Source organism: Platalea leucorodia (assembly GCF_965183815.1).
Source record: "Platalea leucorodia genome assembly, chromosome: 3".
Taxonomy (NCBI): domain Eukaryota; kingdom Metazoa; phylum Chordata; class Aves; order Pelecaniformes; family Threskiornithidae; genus Platalea; species Platalea leucorodia.
In genome coordinates, this window is record NC_138825.1 from 69,730,196 (window position 1) to 69,753,029 (window position 22,834).

At 45.7% G+C, this 22,834-nt stretch overlaps 1 protein-coding gene across 1 annotated transcript in view; it reads right to left on the minus strand.

The window, feature by feature from the left end:
- Nucleotides 1-14,875, minus strand: part of RNF217 (ring finger protein 217) — a gene marked incomplete at its 5' end in the record, with an annotated part of 59,675 nt that extends 44,800 nt beyond the window's left edge. The window contains one exon of the mRNA XM_082306212.1: nt 14,219-14,875. Coding sequence (XP_082162338.1) covers nt 14,219-14,875 — 657 coding nt within the window. The remainder of the gene's footprint in view (nt 1-14,218) is intronic.
- Nucleotides 14,876-22,834: the final 7,959 nt, after the last annotated feature.

Here is a 22,834-nt window from a genome sequence, read left to right on the forward strand (position 1 = left end):
ACCATTTTAAAAAGCTCCTGACAGTGGAAAGGAAGCTCATCCAGGAAAGGGAAGAAGAAAGAGAGCAGAAGTTGGAAGCTGGTGAGAACAGAGGTCACTCTCCAGGTTCTTTACAGCACTCATTAGATAAGCATATACCTTTTGAAGAAGCTCTACTTCCTGCCATAAATACAAGTTTTATAACCCACTCAAAATACATTATCAGCCAGCTATTTACTTCATTTCATCTGCCTTTTCTTATTCCTTGGGCAGTACTTCTGCGTTTTTGAAGTGTCTCAATAGACCATTACACAAGATGTACTATTATTTGATATATTCCAGATACAGTTCTCACCAGTTTTTCCACCGTGGCTTACATATATCAAATAATCCATTAAAAATCATAAGCTTACACCTTTCAGAAATATTTTTAATGTTTCAATGCCTGTTGGTGTCAGTATACATCAGTCTTCATGTTTGTGTAAGGTTTGTTCGAATCCAGAAGTAGGCTTGTTGTGATCAGATTAGTGCCTGACACTGATTTTGGAGCCAAAAATTAAAACAATTAGTGCTTCCATGAATTTTATCTTCCCAGACAGACTTCACTGGTGAACTCGGAGACACTACGTGAAACTAAAACCCTGCAGGAGACCAGTTTAGTCTGGTATAAACCTAACTTAACAAGAATTTAATAAAAATATTCTTTAACGCTACACAGTCTTCAAAGGTACAAACACATATAGAACATTAAAGACTCAAGACACGTGTGCTTGGCTACCCAGCCTCCACCTCTGTGCAAGATTTGATTTTCCCTGTGGATCTAGCTTCTGCATATAGCAGCTAGAAAGAGCACAGCAGCTTCAACAAGTTCATTCAGGCAGCTTGCAGATATATTTTGTGATGAATACAGAAACTCAACATTTATTGCACCTCAGCAGCAAAGCCCTCCCTATGTACACCGGGCCAGGCACAGAGCCAGGATGGATTTCACCTGAATCACCAATAAATCACCTTGCAACCACCTCGAGCTACCAAAAGACTACCTGGCAGCCAACATAAGTACTTCAAGGCTGCTAAAATCCTCCCACAAAACTTGTCAGATATTGGTATCAAAAACTAGAAGGAAAAAAAACCTTAGAATGAGACATCAGGAGATAAATCCAGAATGATGATGCTGCAGCCTGTCAAGTGAAGCACACAGTGAAACCAAAGACTAACAGAAAGACAAGGAAGTTCAACAACAACCAGCTACCACCCTCCAGTAATTTACAACACATTCGCCCAGCTGGTAACTGTAGTTTCACACACAAAAAAAATTCAAAACAAACCCCACACCCAAACCACCCAATTTCAGAGATTGTTTTTCAGTCTCACATGGCTTTTCTTTGGCACCTTAACCATCTGTTCTGTTTGTTGTTTTCACGTAAAAGCAATCTGTGGAAACTACAACAATCAATCACTGGTCTTTGCTAATTGTTCTTTCTCTCATAAGTTTCTTTATACAACAGCCTGCATGAATTCCCTCAGAGAGTTACTTCACAAATGCATCCTCTATAGCCTAGGTCAACTCAGGTAGCGGCAAAGCAGTCTCTCCTCCAGCAGCGCAGGGAGGGGACCACTTGGAAATTGCTCTGATTCAGCCAGATCAATAACCAAAAACAGTCTTGAAAACACAGTTTTGAAATTAATTTAAAAGCCATTTCTCCTAAAAACAGTGAGAGACATTTGACTTCAGATTCCTTACAGACCAAAAAATACCAGACACAAAGCATGGTTTGAAGCGCACTGCTTGTAGGTACATGTCGGGCATTAGAAAATCCTTTGCTGTTTTCAGTGGTTAAGAAAAAAAAAAAAAAGGTAACACCAGACAATAAAACTCTTCTACCATTTCCTCATTGGTCTCAAGCTTCTTCTCAACCAAGCACACTCTGAGAAGCGCAGGCAGCCTTCCCATACAACCTGGCCAAATTCAGTGCACAATGGTGCCACGTAGCGAGTCCTTTTTGACAGCATGAAAGGTGCCAGCTTTGAGAACTGCTCAGATACTGTGCCCTTCTTCCCAAATTCAGAGACTGGAAAGGCTCTCCCAGGTCCTTGCCTTCCATCCCACATATACAGGCTAAATATACAGGCTCACACTGATTTCTAGCCTAACTTAATTTACTGCAATATTCATAGTTTGTATTGTGCCAAAACTTCTTAAGAAGTGCCTACCCAACTTACCCCCTCTTGCATTTAGGGAGAGCAGCCATTTCTCCTCCCCGTTCTCCTTATGCTAAAATAAACAGTTCTGCATCTGCGCAACAGCACTTTTCTCCTTGCAGTCCTTCTTGGTTCCTGCCATTTTTCCTAAACCCTGGCGCCCAAGATTCCAAATAAAGCCTTGCCACATACAAGGGCCTCATTGCTCTCCTCTCTCTACTACATCCTCAAATTGCATTCACCTTTTTAGTGGCTCCATCATTATTAGCTGCTCACATCATCTGTCATCATTAACCCAGATTTGCTGTCTCCTACCAACGTTCCAATGGGCAGATGGGCTCCTACTTGAAAAATGAAAATCATCTGAAAAACCTCTTCCTTGATCTTTCTTTTCACCATAAGGACTGATAAAACAAAATTCTGCTAGATCAAAACTCAATACAGAAGCTAAATGGTAAGCTAGTGTCAGAAAACTTACCATCTGTGCCAGTTCATTGTTGTGGCAAGGAGACGGGACCCTCTCCTTGTCTCCTCCCCTTCCCCCAAACAAACATCTCAATGCTTCTCACTAAGAAACATGCTTCTAGCTTGTGAAAGCTGTAGTTACAGCCCATTCATGCCAACGCACAAGCTAGAAGTGTGGACTACATACAGCTTAAAAGAATTCTATATTTGTTGTAAAAACAGGCTTAAAATTTTTATGGGTCAAAAGCAGTACACCTACAGAAATGTAAAACGTCAATTAGAGTGGAAAAGAATATACTGGAATAGCAATGAATTGATTTTGGTTGTCTTCAAAACGAGTTTATTTTTTTGTACTTGTACCAACAGACTGTATGAACAAGCTCAAAAACAACCTTCACCAGCAAAGATCTCAAGATGATGCATACCAGTTCTTCCATGACAGTGCTGTACACTTTTCTGTTGTGCATTTTTAAATAACATCACATTTAATAACAGTCTACAGGCATTTTGTGTCTTTGCAGAAAAGCAAAATGAACCCCTCCCCAAACCTCCCCCCAACCCACACAAAAACCAAAAATCCTTCTATCATTTTGAGCTCTGCATCTTTTAACTTGCTATTCAAACAGGTAAGGAGCAACAAGGAACTTCTTTTGAGAGCGCTCTGGTGCAGGAAAAATTTCTCTCAAGAAAATAATGATCATACTTGGGGCACCGCTTGGCTGCAGCAAACTAAAGCTGTTGAAACAATCAAGATCAAAAAAGAGGTTCCTCATTTGCAAGAATATTCACACGAAAAACTTCACTTGTAAAACTGCCTTAGGAATAATCTGTTCTATGTTATAAAACACTTGGGGGTGCTTTAAAATTCCAGCTAGTTGAGAGCTTCTTATTTAATGATGCCACAGGCAGCAGAGACAGGACTGGTGGGTACCAGCCTGGGCTGGACTGGGAACCTCCAGTGCTGCAAGCAGCTCAGAGAAACGCTCTGTCCCATGCCACCACGCCTGTCCCAGAGCTGTGGGTGCAGACGCACCTTCGGGCGCTGGACAAGCCATGGCTTCCATCTGGATTTTGAAAGCGGAAATGATGCAGCAACAGGACCAAATTGCAGGTTTGATTTCATCAAGCTCCAATGAAAACCTCCACATGCCATCATCTTGAACATGTTCTGTCCCCTTCCCTCATGCTGCTTTTTCAATTGTTTTGTTCTGACAAGCTGTCACAGTTGCCAAAATAAATGGCCTTGATTAGCCACAGGCACTTTATTCAGTATCACCTTGTGGTGGAATAAACATTTGCACGCTGTGCATGAGAGAATTAGGAACTGGATAAGACAAAAAAAAAAAGTAAAAAATGGTTGTGAAAGGTTACTTTTAAACCAGATAATTTTTTTCTGCTGGTGGATCAGATGACACAGAAACGGTAGGGAACAAGTTGCAAGGATGGGGTGAGTAGCACTGCTGGCTAAAATGACTGTAGACCTTCAGCTTTGGACACAGTCTGTTTTTCTTGATATAGAAAGAAAATGAATGAGACCCAGAACTCATTTTAGATCCTTAATTTACCAGAAGTGATGGCTTGGCCTTGTCTTGCTACCCATCTTGGCTTGGGTGAGGTCCTCATGAAGCATTACAGTCTGGATTACACAGGCAGGATTTGCTGTGTTACTATCACAAAAAGAACAACAAATCAAGCCTTCACATGAAATACTTATTTCACCGAGGCAAAAGCACTCAGCAATGTCCATCAGTAACAGTCACAACTCACTGCAGGGAAGGTTTAAATCTTAGAGACTGGGAAGATGCTAGTAATTTAAAACAAAGTTACAACTCCAGATAATGCCTTGAAAGAATGGGCATCTTCAGAAGTTTGAAAATTACTCTTCAAGTGTTACTGAGAAATACAACAGAAGCAAGGCTGAATCTACTTTCCATTATACAAATGGGGGAAAATTTCTGAGGTTGCTTAATTTCCACGGCCCCTGTGTAAGAAAAATAGGGACCATAAATATGTGCATACTTTGAAATATCCAGATTTTGATAATGTATTTCACTTCGGCCACTTTGAGGTCTAGATGGCCATGTATATGTCAATGCCTGTAAGCAGCTAACAACAAGATTTCAACAGAACTCCAGTGTTTTACAACTGATTTTCTGCCTTAATCCGAGTAGGATTAGTTCACCACAATAAAATATACTATCACCACCGTAATTCTGCCTGGAGTCCTAACATCTACATTTTGTAATTGGTATGCAACACTTGGCACCTAAATCCTACGGGGCACGTTTGCTCTTTTGTGGATCTGTCCATTCCAAAAAACTTTTAAGTTGCACATTCTTTCCCCTTTTTAAGCTGCATGCTAATACCATAAAGTTAACTAAGCAGAGTTTCCAAGCTGTTGCACAACTGAGCTGCACATGCACTTGAAAAAGCACTGAGCGGTTTGCATACGTGCTTCCATAAGGCCCCTAAAGGAGTACTTCTAAGCAGACAAGTTCTACCTGGCACTGCACAGGTGCGCTGGAATGGAAAGGCACAAGGCGTCCTCTCCCAAAGCAAGCAACATTAAAATAGTTGAAAGCATTAAGAAGCCCTCCCCACCATTTCTTTGCTCCCATACAGCAGCAATAGTACTGACAATAGCAAAGCACTTCTTTTTGCCTGTTCAGGAAAGCAGCACTTCTCCCAGCACCTCTGTGATCGTGCCCCAGATGGCATGCTGCGCCTACCTACTCCACCCCTCTCTGCTACCTGTAGGGTATAAAAGTCTTCCAGCACTCCAGTAAAGCACTAACCCATTATTTTCCTGGAAGTTCTGTACTTTAAGCTGTGTTTAAAAGCCATTACTTTTCTTTCCTTTTTAAGGTTAGATTTATTTCCTGCCCACCCCCATCCAATAGGAAACCAGAAATAGAGCTAGGCCCATTTCACTTTCTGGCCACCATTTACCAGAATAACTGGCTGTTATTCATCTGCAGGTTTGAACAGAGGTCAAAGATCCACCTTATAGATGGAGGCCACCAGTCTTCATGATTCCCTTTTGTTTTACGAAAGCTCACTGTGAGCAAGCCCACTTTCTGGGACAAACCGATTCTTACAACATCACCAAGCCCTTCCCATCCTGGCAATCGTCTTCTCGCTCTTCTTCCTTCCTCGTATTGTGTGAGCAACCCCACAGAGCCACATCGCAGCTGAAACAATTTGGATAGGGCTTCCCTTTCCTACAAGCTAAAGGGACAGTCATTCAGATCCCCATCCTACATCCCTGAGTTTATACACCACCATTCCTACAAGATTAAGGAGTCAAACCAATTAAACTAGAGAGGTACCTGCTTTTGCTGCCATTTGTACCATGTCAGTGGCAGAAAACAATACAGAATGGCATCAGCACAACTAGGTTTGAGAATGTTAAACTTTGCCTCTTCTATTTTCCACTACAATATCCAATATAGTTTGTACCATACTTAATAAAAAACACCACTGGGGGAAAAAAGTCCACAGAAGGGGAAAGGTACTTTTATTATTATTTCAATCTAATATTCCTTATAAAGGAGGCATTTGCAGTTTTATAAGTGCACTACAGTCCCCTAGCAAGCTCGGAAGGAAAAGGAAGTGGGATAGCTTTAGAAATGTCTTCATCTTTTCACGAAATTGTAATCTAGGAAGTTCACAGCCTTTCTCACAGTTAAGTAAACAAACAGGAGCAGCCATACATCCCAACAAGCTTATCAATGAAAATATACACCGATCTTGAAGCAGTGAGGGAGCTACTAAGGTAAATGTGGACTCTAAGCCATTTCAGGTTCAGTTCCAAATCTGGCATAAATTACTGTCAAAACTTCGGACCTTCTGCACTGAAATCTATCAAGTTTTCTTCTCAATGAGTAAAGTCTTGAATTTGTTTTTCATCCTAATTTTTTCCTATTCCACTTACATTAGGCAGCTGCTCTCGCAAGGCTTATTTACCTATACGATAAATATATGTGTGCCATAGCAGAAAAACATACATTTAAGGACTGGCTATTCAACAGGAATGCTGTTACTTTTATGTTCACATTAATGTCCAAATAAAATTCATTTCTTTCTCTTACCAAAGTTTTTCAAGTACTTAAAAATGGACTCAAATAGCCTCTTCACCAGTAGGCAAATTTGTCACTTTTTCTATAATAGAAAAAGTCATAGGTACTTGGCTAATAAAATCCTATAGACAAGGACTTTTTTAAAAAAATATAATTCATAAAGAAAAGTACTAAAAAAAAAGGCAAGGTAAACATAAGTGCAAGTGGCTAAAGCATACTGAAAAACAGATAAACCAGCTAACTGGGTGGGTAAGTAATGCCCTTCTTCACCAGTTCAAATTCTTTTGAAGAAATTACATCCCTTACAACTCTTAATCATTTTGACAATGTACTTACATCCTGGGCATGTAAGATACATACTTTCCTTGAGCCTGGCTGGTTTAGATGGCAGGAAGCAAGATATTTGTACAAGAAGAAGAGAGGAATGAAGGGCCAAGAGGCCCCAGAGCAGTTGGAAGAAAAGTTGTTCTGGGTGTAGAAACAGAAGAACAGGGCAGAGGTGAGCTGAAGGCCTTCCCAACCCCCATTTAACTCCTTCGTTTCTCTTTGTTTGGGCAATTAAAACCCAACAGTTTAGTTTTCAACTCATCTCACTTTAAAGTCCCTGGACGGAGTCCATACCTGTGCCTGGTAGCTCCTGGGAACAGCTGGTGGGAGCAGTGGGAGGGAAGGCACGAGGTAGATGACCTCCTACAGGCTCGGCCTGTCTATGGTCCCCAGCGCCAGCACCACCGACAGACCAGCGAGGGGCAGCACACTGGCTATGGCAGGCAGCTGACAAGCAGGGCTTCTGCTTCACAGAAATTCCGCACTTTCAAAATTAGTTTTCAACCCAAGCTAAAACAAAACCAGTTGTCCTTCATCTCCCACTGCAATTTCACATTCATAGTAAAGCTGATTTTGAAGGGTAGAAACTTCCTATCAACACCAACAAATTCATGGCACCACTGTAGGACTCGCCATTTACCCTCACCCCTTGCTACCAACATCAGCAATTTCATGACACCACTTATCCTCACCCCAGGAATTCAGGCTTTCTCCCATTAGCAAAATCCTTCCTGCAGCTGTTCAAAGGTGACACCATCGTTTCTATTCCCAACATCCCTGATCCTACAGATCAGAGCTTTATCAGAGATCTTCTTAGCTGTAAGAAGAACAGCCACTCTTTTTCCCCCTCACTCCGTAACAGCATGGCTAAGAAACGATGGCCACATATTCCAGCTCTACATCTGGCAAAGACTTATCCAAACAAAAGGAAGTCATAGCTATCCATGCAGAGTAAGCTTGCAGCTACTTCTAGTCCCTTCTTCACAGGGAACAAACAGACCACACAAAGTGGTGGTATCTTGACAGAGTATCTATGCCTACACACACTAGGACAACTAGGCAGTATTATCATTCAAGAACATCACTCAAAACTAGTTTTCTTTAAAAAGAATTTAAAAGTATTTCCAGCAATGCTTGATTTTGTAAAACTTTGTTCCAAACTTAAGTTTTGGCCCAAACTGGACCCGTCAACAAGCATTCAAGAGGGACTAAAAGCCAGCTATACACCTAGCAACTTCAAAGACTAATGCTTACAATCTTAAAGGTACTTGGATGTCGTCCTGAACTGTGACAGTAATCCTTGGGCAGCTGGCTGCACAGCAGTATTTCGGCACTGGCACTGCACACAACATGCCAGGAGAACAGGACAGACTTTCAGAAGCTGTTTGCTGAAAACAACAGTGAAGAAGTTTAGGTGCTCCTGCAGCTTACAGACTGCTCACAGCTGATGGACCAGGTCTATCTGCCTCCTCCTCCTCCTTCTACTCAGGAACACAGCCACCTTACTGTGGCTGAAGTGGCTGGTTTGGTTTAGAAAGCCTGTAATCTAGCAGGTAATATATTATCTTCTCCCCCTGCACCTTTCTTCCTCCTTTGGAAATGTCTGCATTCTTGCAACATCAGCTGGAGGGTGACCACTCACCCTGCCACCACCTCCTGGTAGCCAGTCCGCAGCCACCCTAGCAACTCACTAGCTAGCGTTAGAGCATGTTTTGGATTAATAACCCTTGCAAACACAGAGCTTCTCCCCCGCTGAATGACAGTGGCCCTTCTGAGCTCTGGTTTGACTCAGGGCACAAGCAGCTCATTAACCATCAGATGATTCAGCGCTTGGTGCCTATGTTTCTGCTGGCTGGTTTTCATCAGCAACCAGACTACACCTTTGAAGGTGTATCATTTATATGATACCATCAGACACCTGAAGAGGCACACAGGTGTCAAGTCCCTCCGGCTCCAAGCCAGTACTAGTTTTAGGCAATACAGCCTGCTCCTAAATTCTCCTCTTCACTACATGGCTTTATAATCGCATTCCCCACAAAAATCCTGACCATAACAGTCTGCTGCTTTTTTCTCCAGGTCTTTCAGAAAGAGATCATGCACAGAAACGAAAGGGGTCAAAAACAAGATCTCAGGTCACGAAGAGAGCAAGACTGGTAACAGGGCATGGGCAGAGGGAAGACAATCTCCACATTTCATGCTCAGGAGAGGAGAGCAGGATTTCAGTCCCACCAAAACCAGCCATGCACAAAATGCTGTTGGATGCGGCCCCTCCCTGCCCCCAACAATCCCTTCCGATTTACTTGCAGCCACTAATCTCATTAGAGTTCCTATAATTAAAGCACCATAATATCTGATCGAGAATATAGTATGCTGTTTAAATTAACTCACCCGAAGTCCTTTAATATAAGAATGACTACTCCAAGAGAATTGCAAGATTTACAAAATAAAGCATCACTAATGAGCATAGGATCAAAACTGGATTATCAAGTTTCCTAATTTGCATGTAGAAAGAGCAGGCAGTCAAATCACCGAGGTTTCTATAAAACTTTTACAGCCACTTTATAGGAAAAGTGAAACAAGTATAGATACAATTTTATATATATATGGCTTCAAATATTTATTACAGAACATATTGTACTTTATCGATGTTAGAAAACAGCAAATGTTATTTTGGTCTAGTCAATACTTGCTAAAAAGCGAGGAGTGAGATTGCTGTTCTGAATAGCACTTGTCAGGTTTACAAATTAGGGAGATGAGAAAACACATATAAACCTTAGCCTCTTTACCAGTCTGGGGTAAGTTAAATATAAAAACCTAGTTAAACTTTAGGTCTTCTCCCTCTCTTCTTAAGCCAAAATTCTTCCCATACTTATTTGTTTATTTTTAAAGGAAATTTCCAAACAAACTCCGCCCCCCGCAGACACAAATGGACAAAACGCAAAGCCAGGCACAAATACTCTCTCTGACTCAGACGTACGAGCAGCCAGGAGAGGTTAGGAAGTGAATCACTCATTTAGCAAACCTACGTGTGCACACAGTTTCTGGAATAACCCGGGTTTGGTGCTATGTTAAATGCAGAAGACGGGAAGTGAAGAAGATGTGAATGCAATATTACATCTGTAAGACTGAGAGCCCCAGTTCTTTCCCCAGTTTGTACGCTGGATGCACAAGTGTAGAAGCCCACAGCTCCCAGCTGAATGGGAAAGGGTTCTTTCACCCTTCTGACCCCAACCTCACTCGGCACATACCCAAGAGCCCACGGAGATGGCCTCCGTGAGCACACGGTCCTGGAAGAGTACTGACATCTCGAACATTCACAGTCTTCAGCCTCATCCATTTTACATTCGTGATTAAGTGTAACAACAAAGAACAGCTTTGGGCTGCATCCACTTCTGGAGACGGGGCTTGTTGGGACCTGACCCAGGCTCTGTGGGACCCATACCAGGTCCTGAGGTGCAAGAGCCACAACTGCTTTTGTGCTAACCCATCACCCACACCCACCCCTCCCTCAATTTCTCTGGGTCCAAGAGAATAAAGCCATAGAAATTTTTTTGTGAATCGTAGATAAACTGGTCACAGTCAGACCCTGAAAAGCCCTGAGGAGTCCGCGAGCATTAGGCAGGAAGAAAGAATAGCTAAACGGAGGCAGAGGTAAAGTTACGCAATTTACCAAAAGTCAGGCTCCAGATCAGCCCGGATGCTCCAGGCTGGCCTGCTAAGCTTCTGCTCCAGCCATTAAATCTTTGAAAGGGATTATGCAGCAAGGTGCTGGTGATAAGAAAGACTGGATTCGACCTCTAAGGACCTTCAGATGCGACATTCCTAAATCAATTACCCTCATTTTCCAGCATGCCGGTAACAGTACGAGCGAACTCTGCAGTTGGAGTGTTTTCATCCGGATAATCTTCTTTTCAACAATGCCTAAAACTTCAGTTGATTTTCTGATCTATAAAGGGCTCTACGGCAGAAGTTTTGATGCTGTTACATGTTTGCATAGAAGAAGGCAGAGTGCATTAACAGGGTTTTTACTTTGTTACTCCATAAAGCACCATTTCAGGAATCACGATGAAAACATCATCAAGAACCCAACTTTCTTCAGTGGCAAAACACGTGCAGACATTAAAGGCAACATTAATTATTTTAAAGGTTATACTTCTGCCAACATACTCCACATTTTCAGCAAAGACCACTGTTTCTCCAGAGACTTAAGAGTCAGCCAGTTTCCTCTCAAACAAGGGGCACAGATTGCTACTTCTCTGACAAGGAAACCAGATCTAAGCAGTGCACATTGCTCCTTGGGGGTTTGGTTTTCTGTTGCTTTTGTTTGTTTTCACTTTCAGGTACATTCCTAAATCAAGCTGACTGTATCCAAACTGAAAATCTGTTAAAATTTTCCAACAGAAGCAGCTTTTCAACATTTACTCCTTTTGAACTTTTTGTAAATTCTCCTTTTTTTCTTCGCTACATGAAGTGCTAAGTCTCAGAGATGAAAGGCAACTTTATTTCTATCCAATACTGCCTTTCCACTCATCCTTCCCAGAAACCCCTCTAACACAACTGACATGGAGAAGCCTTTTCTGTCTCCTCAGGATGAGTCACAGGGCTCTTCCACAGCACAAAGGAAAGATACATCACTTCTTGTTCTTCTCAAAGAAATATCACTTTCTTGTTCTTTTCAAAAAAGGAAGATAGGGGAAGAACACATTGCACTGTTACTTGAGGGTGTTTTGTTTCCTTTTTCCCCCGAACAAATTTATCAAGCAACTAAAATTCTGTCCAGTCACAACAGCATCTGTAACAACGTGCCCACAGAAGTGCTCTGTGAACCTCCCTCCTCAAGATCAGTATCTCTGCTGCAGACATGCCCTCCTCTGCATCTGTATCCCTGTCTTACCTTCTGTGCACAGGAGTAAGTACCCATATGGCTATCTGCCAAGCAGACCTTTTAATAGCTGCCAGGATAAGCTTTGCAGCCTGCTCAGCAGTAGCAGTGGCCTCCTTGAAGAAGGCACCCCTGCATACGCATCCAACAGCTGGCCAATGCTAAAGCCACTTCATGAGGCATATACCTGGTTCCCAGGCCAGCCAGCTGGTCCACCCACCAAGCTGCTGGATCATCCTCCAAGAGTCCAGCCTACACCAGGCAGAAGAGTTCTTTGGTATGGCTTTAGCTACCGGATCACATAACTTGCATAGATGGCTGTAAGCTACTCTCTCTATCGCTTTAGCTCACAGCTAATACTGAACCTATTTTGGGTTTGGGCGGAATCTTGCTCTGATACAACTTTTTCTCAAACCTTGTAAGATCCTACACCCCTTCTTACTCAAAGGAAACAAACAGGACAAAACAGGCACATCTAGTGGCAGTTCAACTATTTTAGACAAATTATACCCTAAATCCACCTCTTTTTCATTACTATTTAAAAAAAGGGGCTTAGATAACTGAATTCGGTGTTTATGCCTACGTTGCAGACATTTGAATTTCATCATCTGAGGTCATTACTGATGTTATGCCTGGCTGTTCCTTGAAATATTTTACTACCTGTTTTAATGGGGAAGAACCACTACAATTCATCATATCAACTCGTAGAGCAGGCTGAAGGCACCTGCAGAAGATAGAGCAGACCACCCTGACATCACACCACTTTGCAATGTCCAGCTTCAAAGCAAGACAATATTCTGACACATGACCTCAGTGGCAAATACAAAGGTGGCACAAATGTGCACTGGGGATATACTCTAAAAACTTGCTGAGAGTTTCCAGTCCACCACTTAACTGCAAACCAAACCATTTCGGGCTCTGTGCATGAAGTCTCGAGAAGACTTATTAAGTGTTCCTGAGTTTCAATGTTACAAGAGACATACAAAACACAACTCTGCCTCTCTCATTCATCAGTTCCCATGTTAAGCCCTTCCCTGTTATCTAAACATAACGGAGGTGGTCCACAAAAATGCTAGTGAGCTTACTATTAGCCAGAATAAATGCTACCAGCACTAGTAAATGCTACGTAGGCTACCAGTGCCTGGAGAGGAGCACGTACTTCACCTCAGCCAGCACGTGCAATTTCCAAGCACTGAAATGTTCCCTGGTCAGAACAGCCCGACAACTATTTATAGTGCGTGGGGGTAGCTGTAGCCATCCATCCCGACCCTACACACGCAGGCCGGTGGGAGCACAGACTGCCCCAGCACAGCTCCCAGCCCCGGCAGGTGTAAAAAATTCATTCTACCACCACACCAGCACGCCTCCACCGAGCACGTCCCAAAAGTTTCTGTTGAATAAAAACATAAAGGTGGTAAGCAAAGGGTTTACTTAGTTTTATTTTTCCCACATACCCATACTTCTCCCATTGCTCTCTGGGTTTAGGGCATGCCTACACCAGCGGCAGAAACAATGCACAAGTGTTCTGCGATGCTAAACTAGCTACTAAAAACGGTAGCAAAGACAGAGCTTTGCTTTCAAGCTGCTGATTTCGGTTTGAAACAGCAGTTCTGACTGACAAAACAGTGATGAAGGCATAAGCAGCCTATATGCGAGCAGCTATCTGCCCAGGATGAGCAGCTATTTGCCCGGGATGGAAAAGTTGTTGTGTTTTGGGTTCTTCCCCCGCAAAGAAGTTCTTGTTTACTAACTGTGATTCTTCATGAATAGTCGCGCAGATCCCCCCGGTATTTTAACCTTACACAACTGGCGTGAGGCCAAAGGCGATGCACTCTCGGAGGAACAGGCCGAGCGGCCGCACACCCGCACGCACAAGCGGCGGCACCGGCGCCCAGCAGCGCGAGGGGCTGCGGGATGGCGGCCAAAATCCCCGGCCCCTCGCTCCGGCAGTCGCCTCAGAGGCGGCTGCTTGCCCTCTCCTCTTTCAGGGAAGCTGGTGCCAGCCACCCAACAGCAAGAGCTGGAGAATTCACAGAGGAAATTCTTTAAAAGACGGGAAGAGCCCGCAAACATGAAAGCGACCAGCCCGACAGGCTGCCTAACAGCGCTGCGGGAGGGAACGGCCGTGAAAGCGGCAGCTCGCAGGCAGGCGGCTGCCAGCCCCGCTCCGCGCCGGGCGGGAGCGGCTCCTCCGGGCCGGGCCCGGGGCGATGCTCAGCAGCGGCGGCACCGCCGAAGAGCCGGCCCCCTCCGCGCGACTTCGCAGCGCCCCGCCGGGCCGTACCTGGGAGCTGAGGTACCGCTTGAGGCACTCCTCGCACACCGCCTTCTTGCAGCAGGACAGGGGCTTGATGGGCTTCTCCTCCAGGCACACCCGGCAGCTGAGCACCAGCAGCGGCCCGAACTCCCCCGCGATCAGCCCGGAGAAGGGCTCGGGCAGCAGGTACAAGTCCACCACCTCGATGCTGCCGCCCGCCGACAGCGGGTCGCCGCCCGCCGCCACCCCGCGCCGCGCCGGGGGCTGCCCCGCGCCCGGGCCGCCGCCGCCGGCCGGGCCGGCGCAGGGGGAGGCGGGGGCGGCCGCCGGCCGGTCGTTCTCCACGCAGTAGACGGTGCAGTACACGTGCCGCCGGGGGGGGCGGCGGCGGCCGGTGCCCCCCTCCGGCCCCGGGCCCTCCTCCGCCAGGGCCGCCGGCTCCCCCGGCCCGGCCGCCGCCGCCTCCTCCTCCTCCTCCTCTTCGGCCCCTCGCCGCTCGGGGCCGGCGGCGGGCGGCGGCGGCTCCCCGCTTCGCCCCGGCCCGGCCGCCCCGCCGCCCGGGGCCGACTCCCGCGGCGGAGGCGGCTCCTCCGGGCCGGGCTCCCGCGGGCCCCCGGCCGGGCTCGGCGGCGCGGCGGCGGCGGCCGCCGGCGGGGCGCTCAGCGAGCTCTGCTGCTCCCCCATCGCCGCCCGCCGCCGCCGCCGCTCCTTCCCATCCAGCCGCCTCCCGGCCCCGCTTCTGCTTCCGGGTCCCGCGCCCCGCGCCGCCCGCCGGACCGCGGGCGCCGGCGGCCGCCGCCGCCCGGCCTCCTGCCTGCGGGGCTGCGGGGAGGGGGCGGCGGGCGCCGCGCCGGTCAGCGCCGCCCGCGGGGTCGCGGCCGGAGCCCGACCCCCATGCCGGGCAGCAGGCGGGCTGGTGCGGCGGGGCAGCGCGCCCGGCCGCGCCTCGCAGCCGCCCCGGCCCGCCCCACGCGTCACCGCCCCCTGCCCGCGGCGGCCGCCCCGCCCCGCCCCGCCCCTGCCGCCCGCCCCTGCCGCCTGCCGCCTGCCGCCTGCTGCCTGCCCGCACCCCGCTCTGACGCAGCGCTCCGTGGCCTCGCCCCTCATTCAGCCGTAAACACTGGGGGCGCGGCCGCGCGCCGCCGCCCGGCCCCGCGCCCCGGGGCGTCCTCCGGTACCCCGCCGGTACCTGGGGCCGCGCCGCCCCCCGCTGCCGCCCTCCTCTCCTCCTCCTGCGGCGGCAGCGTTTGCCGCCGCTCCCCAGGGGTCGTCTCCTGCTCGAAAGCCCGGGGAGAGAAGTGGGAGGGGGCGTTGGGAAGCAAACTCCGGTTTAACTTTCATAACGCCTTCGTGCTCCGAGAGTAGCGTCCTCGGAGCAAACTGCGAGCATCCGATTAGAAACCGTCCCCAAAGAACACAAAACAGCGAGCAGAAGCAGCGCCGTCCTTGCCACGTGCCGTTAGGAGTAAGCTGTGCCTGTAAGAGCCATGCTCTGAAAACAAGCCACACGGTGACATTCACAAAAATAATTTAAACAATTAAAAACAGGTGGATCCACATAGGTCCAAAAAGGTATCTGGTTGTTCGGGTACTCGCAGTTAAGGGGATGAGAGGAACGTCTGTGTGTTCTGCTCTCAGAGTCTGTCAGTATGCCACTGCCTCTGCTTGAAGACAACGTCTCCAGGCCTTAACATCATCAGTGTACATCATCACACAGGGCAGATGTCATGGAGCTGATGCTGCGGCAACTGAGTAACTTAACAGGGACTGTGCAGTTTCCATCCCGAACTCTGTCTAGAGTGTTAATCAGAAGTTAATCAGTTGCTCTGCTTGAGAGGGCATGAGGCTGGGCTAACTAGAGCAAGAGGAGGAGGAGGAGGCCTGCAAGCGGGGACATGACAGCGGGGGATACCGGGGGTATCGGTGCGCTGTCGGCTCAACCCCAGTGAGCTCATTAGCTCAGGCTCACACAGACCCCGCAGGACCCAGAGCAGCTCCATGCGTTTCTCTGGCTCCGTGCTTGAGCTCAGCAGCCCTCCAGCTGTCCCAGACTGGGGGGTGTCGAGGACCTTGGATGGGTCTGGCCGAGGTCTGGAGGACCCTGCGCAGCACTGAAGTATATTTGCACTCGGGAGAGGAGCTGAGCTTCCCAGAAAGGCACCTGGGGAGCCTGCCCTGCCCTGCCCCGCTGAAGGCTGGAAATGGAGGCATCCCAGGCTCTCTGTATGGCAACTGTCAACATCTGCTGGCTTGGGGGCTCTTTGGCTTGAAAACGCTGTTTTTCTTTCAGACCCAAGCTGACCTGAAAGTCAGTGTGAATGAATTTGTGCAATGTCAGACTGTAGTTACCCCTGCAGGAAAATCATGTAGAGGAATTATTTCTTTTAAACAATACGTTTATCTAGTGTTTCTTATTTGAGCCTCTAGAGTTTATGCTCCCAAAGCTTACTTTGAAAATACAAAGTGTAAAACTTCTCATGAATTCATAAACATCGGAATTTCCTACAACCCTGCCATTCAAGAAGCTGGAGCTTAAAGAAAAAAACTAGAAAGGCAACATCATTGCAAGAGCAAGCAATATTGCTCAGCTGTTAATTCAGAAATGCATGTGCTAAAGCGCAGCAGGGGGAAAATGGTCCTGGGGAATTTAGGAGGGCAATGCTAATCATACTCGGCTGAAGGGAAGCGTTAGGCAAATTACAGAGTTACTACAGTTTACAGTTACAGAGTATATTACAAGTTACTGAATTGCCCGTGCCCCACCAGACTATGGACTGAGGATAGTTCAGTGGCCTGTGCCCGGCCATGGGTCGTGCTGGTCCCGGCTGCGAACAGTGGGCAGACGTGCCGGCCCCAGCTGCCCCCGGTGCCCCCCATCCTGCCCTGCTTCTGCCTGGGATGGCAGGACAGGCCCTGGCTGGGGAGGTCCTGCCTGGCAGCCCCCTCGGGGGCCCCGCCACTCCCTGCCAGGTGGCTCCTTGGCATATGTATGCTGTGCAACAAGTCTTTGCCATCACCAGGGAGGTGATAGTGCCCCTGTACTCGGCACTGGTGAGGCCTCGCCTCGAGTACTGCGTTCAGTTTTGGGCCCCTCACTACAAGAAGGACATCGAGGTGCTGGAGCGTGTCCAGAGAAGGGCAACGAAGTTGGTGAAGGGTCTAGAGCACAAGTCTTATGAGGAGCAGCTGAGGGAACTGGGGTTGTTTAGCCTGGAGAAGAGGAGGCTGAGGGGAGACCTTATTGCTCCCTACAACTACCTGAAAGGAGGTTGTAGTGAGGTGGGGGTCGGTCTCTTCTCCCTAGTAACGAGTGATAGGATGAGAGGAAATGGCCTCAAGCTGCGCCAGGGGAGGTTAGTTGGCTATTAGGAAAAACTTCTTCACCGAAAGGGTAGTCAGGCACTGGAACAGGCTGCCCAGGGAAGTGGTTGAGTCTCCATCCCTGGAGGTATTTAAAAGACAGGTAGACATGGTGCTTGAGGACGTGGTTTAGTGGTGGACTTGGCAGTGTTAGGTTAACGGTTGGACTCGATGATCTTAAGGGTCTTTTCCAACCTTAACAATTCTGTGATTCTATGATTCTATATTCTGTACATATTCTCTCAGGCATATTAAAAAAGTATGAAATTATATAGTAGTAGACAGAAATATTGGGCTGAAGTAAACATAACATGACATGCTGGTACATACTGGTTGCCTTTCTCACCATGCCTTCACACAGATTCATATTCGAACAACCTCAAGGAAGAAGAATTTTCAAAAAAAGACCACCCTAACCCCCCACGAACGCCCAACAATCTGACAAAATAGGATGCTGTGTTGCGTGGTGCTTGCTTATTCCCCAAGAGAGCTGGTGAGAGAGCAAGCAGTCAGCGAGGGATGCTGGTTCTGTTGCTCAGTGCTCTGCCGGTAGGTGCCTGGGTGCGTGAAGCAGGAGCCCGTACAGGGCTGAACACGTGGTTCCCGAACAGGCTGCTCTGCTGCTGACTGACAGCCTACATGATGTGTCTTAGGCTGGCTGTTGCCCAGGTTTTGCGAAACCGTGAGTCAGATTGGCATCCAGAATGACTCTGCTGCTAAAACCTTCTTGTTTTAAAACACAGTTTTAGATCCACACATTTTACACTCTCTGGAGAGCATGTTTAGACTTTAAATAAAACCTTATAGAAGACATTAATAAGATAGAAGCACTACCGGATTTGCATAAGATAACAGATTAAAATAAATTATCCTACAGAGATAAACCTTTTTCTCACCAAACTGTTCGGTTTACGAGAACTTCATCAGGTTTGAGCACAGTTGTGTGGAACTGAGTCCAGTTGCTTGAAAGATTACTTTTTTCCCTGTGATACACCGCCAAGTCAAACTCCACAGAGATTCACACATTTGAGCTCTGCAAATGAAGTATGAGGAAGCAGCTGGCAGGGCATTCATTCTCTGTGAGGGATCCCCATTTTTGGAAAGCTCTATCCACCGTTGTCCACCAGAACGTGGATTTGCTTACCTCTGGGAATGCAGCAAAGTCCATCATGTTTTTCTTCTTTGTTAAAACTATTGGAGGGTTTGGTTTGAATAGGTATGTTTACGGGTGGTCCTTTTACTCATGCCTGATTTTTAAATTCCACAGCTGAGATCCAGGGCAGGCGCTTGTATTTTCAAACAATAAATGTAATTGACTGCCACAGTTCTGGTAATGCTTGAATTTAGGGTTGGTTTTTTTTCTTTACACTGAACGAAGAAGTTGTGGTGGCTATTGCGTCAATGAATTAAATTTTTCCCAATTTGTAAAATTTTACAAAGTATTGCCTGAGAATTTCCATCCTTCCTTATTTTCCCTCGGTTCCTTCCTTCCTCCCTTCCTTTCTTTCCTTTAATCAAAGAGTACAAGCTTACATAAAACTTCAGCAAAAGAACATACTAGGCTATGCAGCAAATAAGCAAATTGCAGAATTCATTACTGTGCACAATCACTGAAGCAGTTCTATAGTGAATTTAAAACGTGATGGGATACTTTTAGCAAGACAGCAGAGCTAAAGCAGGCTGTGCTGTCTGTACCAGCTATGTATATAGATCTATATATCTCTGTATGTGTGTGTGTACACATATATAAAAGGAGGACTCAATTTCCCAAGGCTGTGGTCCTTGAGACTTCATGAAAATTACTTTCACTAAAAATAATTAATATTTTTAGGATGAGTAATTAAGATTCATTCTTCTGGGCTTATGCTGATGGCCTCTGAGGAAATTTGAAGACTTATTTTCCTATGCATAGCAGTAAGTAACTGGCAGCATGGTACTGGGTCATTGGGCGTAGAACTTACTTTTTTGGGGGGAATTCCTTTTTACCTTGCTATTAAGTGTTTTTTTCAAAGTTTTTAAGATTTTCTTTTTCTGTTTTGCCTACCACTGCAAATGTATTCTGAGTATTTTATGAAATGTCTTTAACCAAATGTTTATATTTATTTTGAAAATGAAATAAAAATTCAGGTTCTCATGTTTGCCCATCAACACTTGTAATTCTCACTATATTGTACACTCCACATATAATATATTGTCTTACATTCTCCAGACTACATCTCATATATACCACTTACACTCTGGACATGGTCCTGCTTTCAAAAGTTGTAAACTGGCTATGCTGGCTTGACAGTTTTCACCAAAAAAATCTCTGTAACCTTCTGTGATAAAAGCTTGTGGCAATGGTATAGCAGTCATGACAACAGTTTTCTGGGACTGCCCAGTGAGAACAGAACTCTTAAAACTTCTCCTTCATCTGTTCTTCCTCTAACTTTCTAAACAACAGTTCTGAATTTAGGTGGGATACTTGGGCACAACTTATTTGGTAGTAAAGAAGATGTAGTTGTATAACTCACCTAGAAAAATCCTCCTACCATCTGAATTACAGTACGTAAAAGAAAGTATCCTTGACAGTACTTGGTTTTAATGGTTATGCAGTATGTTTTTGCAGCGAGAAGGAAACTATAGTTATCTCCTTGGGCTTCTGTTCATCCTGTGAGGTGAGAGAGTTATGTATGTTCTACAGAAAGTGTAGGTTAGAAAAAGGCATGCGCTAGAATAATTTCTTACAAACATCCTAATTAAATCAGGAAGAATGACTGTGTGCCTAGTTTAATTGTTACAGTATTTATTTTGAAAACAGTCTGTGCCATTATTTTTATCTAGCACTATGGAAACAACCTTCAAAATATAACTATGTATCTTGACAGTGTCTCCAGAAATTCCAATAAATAGCTTTTGCATGTGCATTCATTAGAAACCTTTGGGAGAACATAGTCACTGGCACATCACTGGAATTACAAAATAGATATGTTCATGTATGTGAATTTCTTCAAGCAGAGAAAACGTTGCCTGAATGTATCAAACCTTTTGGACCACATATGTGCTTATTATCCACATCTGGGCTAGGGAGAGAAAATGCTTTTCTGAAATTTATGGATCCTTCCAAACAGGTCTTATCAATGTCTCAAGTCATCTTTTAAAGGGCACCTACAACCTTGATGTATCCTCCTTAACGCTTCTCTTGTTTTGGAACTTCTTCAAAATTCTCCTTTACACCTGCGACACTGTTTTTTTCTTAGTTCTTTGCCTGCATCACTAATTTTTAGTATCTTTCTCTTTTTTCCTATCACATCTTTTCTTCCTAGAAATACCACAAAGCTCTGTGTTTAGCCTACAGCTTTGTAGACAGACTCATGACCGTGTTTCTGTTCCTGATCTTGCTGAATCCAGTTTCACATTGAGGGCTAGACTCAGCAGCGTAAGCTGATGGAAACAACTTCCTCCTCCTCCCCCAAATCTTTTATTCTTCCTAGACTTTGTTACCACATGGACATCCCTCATGTCACCTGGGTTCATAACTTGGGAATTACTTTCATCTTCAGCAAATGCAAAGAACCGCTTGAGTGGAGCAAGATGCTTAAACATCAAACTTTTCATTGAGCCACAGTATATGTTTTTAAGTTCTTGAGGTTAAAACTGAGAGACTGAGCTGAGATTCTCACGACCACAGACTGCTCCCCCAGGTGGGTTTATTCGCTGTTCGTCCCAGAACGACACCTGAATCAAGCAATGCTCCATGTACCCCCAGTCCCTGATCTTCTCCTTAACAGCAGACAACACCCGAATCATTTATCAGCATTAATCTGGAATGAAATGCCTCCATGCACAGCCTGGATGCGATGCAGTCATTTTGAGGAAGCTGAAGTTATTTACCACTGTCAGCAGCAGTACAGGCGTGAGACCATTCCAAACTACATCAGCATTTTCAGACTCTCCCAAAGAAAGAATCCTTCATTACTGCATTATTTTTATTAATATGCCTTTGAAGTTATTTTTATAGTAATAGCTGGCCACAGGATTACTCGACAACAGCACAGCGAGAGTAAATTCTGCTGAAGGGCAAATATATTTTATAGCTATTATTGTTTTAATTAACTATGCAGAATGGCACACAAATAGAATGTTTTGTAAAATAAAGACTTAGCAGCTAGGTTTCAGAAAATATTGTGAGTAATTCTCTGATATGCAAATTGCTATCTTTTCCTTCTTAGCTTCGGGCCTGAAAAGCAGTTGAACATTTGATAAAACAATTGTCTACCCTTATTACAGGATTATCAAATTATGCTTTTATCATTTTGTACTAGAGGGTTTCTTTTACAATGTTAATAATTTAAAAGGATTTCAGAAAATAATCAAATTAAGTAATTAACCTGATCAGGCAGTGGGAATACATAGAACTATTCAAATTAGCTACTTTTAAATTATGCTTCTTTACTTCTTAAAGCCAAATTTCAGCATGATTTTGAAGGCTTCCTTATGCTTGTCTCTGTAATTCAACAAAGCCCACTGTTATCGGCAGAGGCTCCCATTACACGCTTCGTGACTCCGTAGAGACTTACCGCTTCTGCAAGGAGCCGCTGTAACAAACAGGGCTGCCGAGCAGGGACGGGCAGCCCGGTCTCGCGGTGAGGGCAGTGGAGTGGGGGCCCAGGGGCCCCCTTGCTAATCTCCGCTCTGTGACTGACCAGCCGTGTGACCTTGGACGAGATACTCCTGTATCTCTGTTTTCCCTTTTACTCTTTGCCTGTCCCAATTATTTAGACTGTAAGCCGTGTGTGACAAGGAGTGTTTGCAGCTGTGGCACTGCGTGGCTCGGTGAATCCCCTGGTCTTGGCTGAGGACTCAAGGTATTGCCATACCGCAGATAAAATGCAGACATTTCAACAACCAGTGTGTCACGTGAAATTAGCTATTTAATAGCACATTTTATAGTTAAAAGTAAAATTATATATATTCAGATACTTCTCCCTATTTTTACTTTGTTTGACTGGGGAGCGCCACATTCCCAAGAATTTCTTCGCTGGGCTGTAGTCGTTACTGAATAGCACGTGTGTGCTGTGAGGGTTTTACATACAAAAGCTAACACCAGGAACTTAACCCACCTTCAACCTCACACTCTCTTTGTGTAAGAAGGTAGAAATCTAAACGTTTTCCCTTGCTCAGGGAAGATTGTCCAGATTTCCAGTGGGATTTTACCTAGTGTACCAGAGCAAATATTTGGTAGGACATGTGCGACAATTCTACCAAGGAAGGAAAAGCCAGTATAAAATCTAATTCACTAGC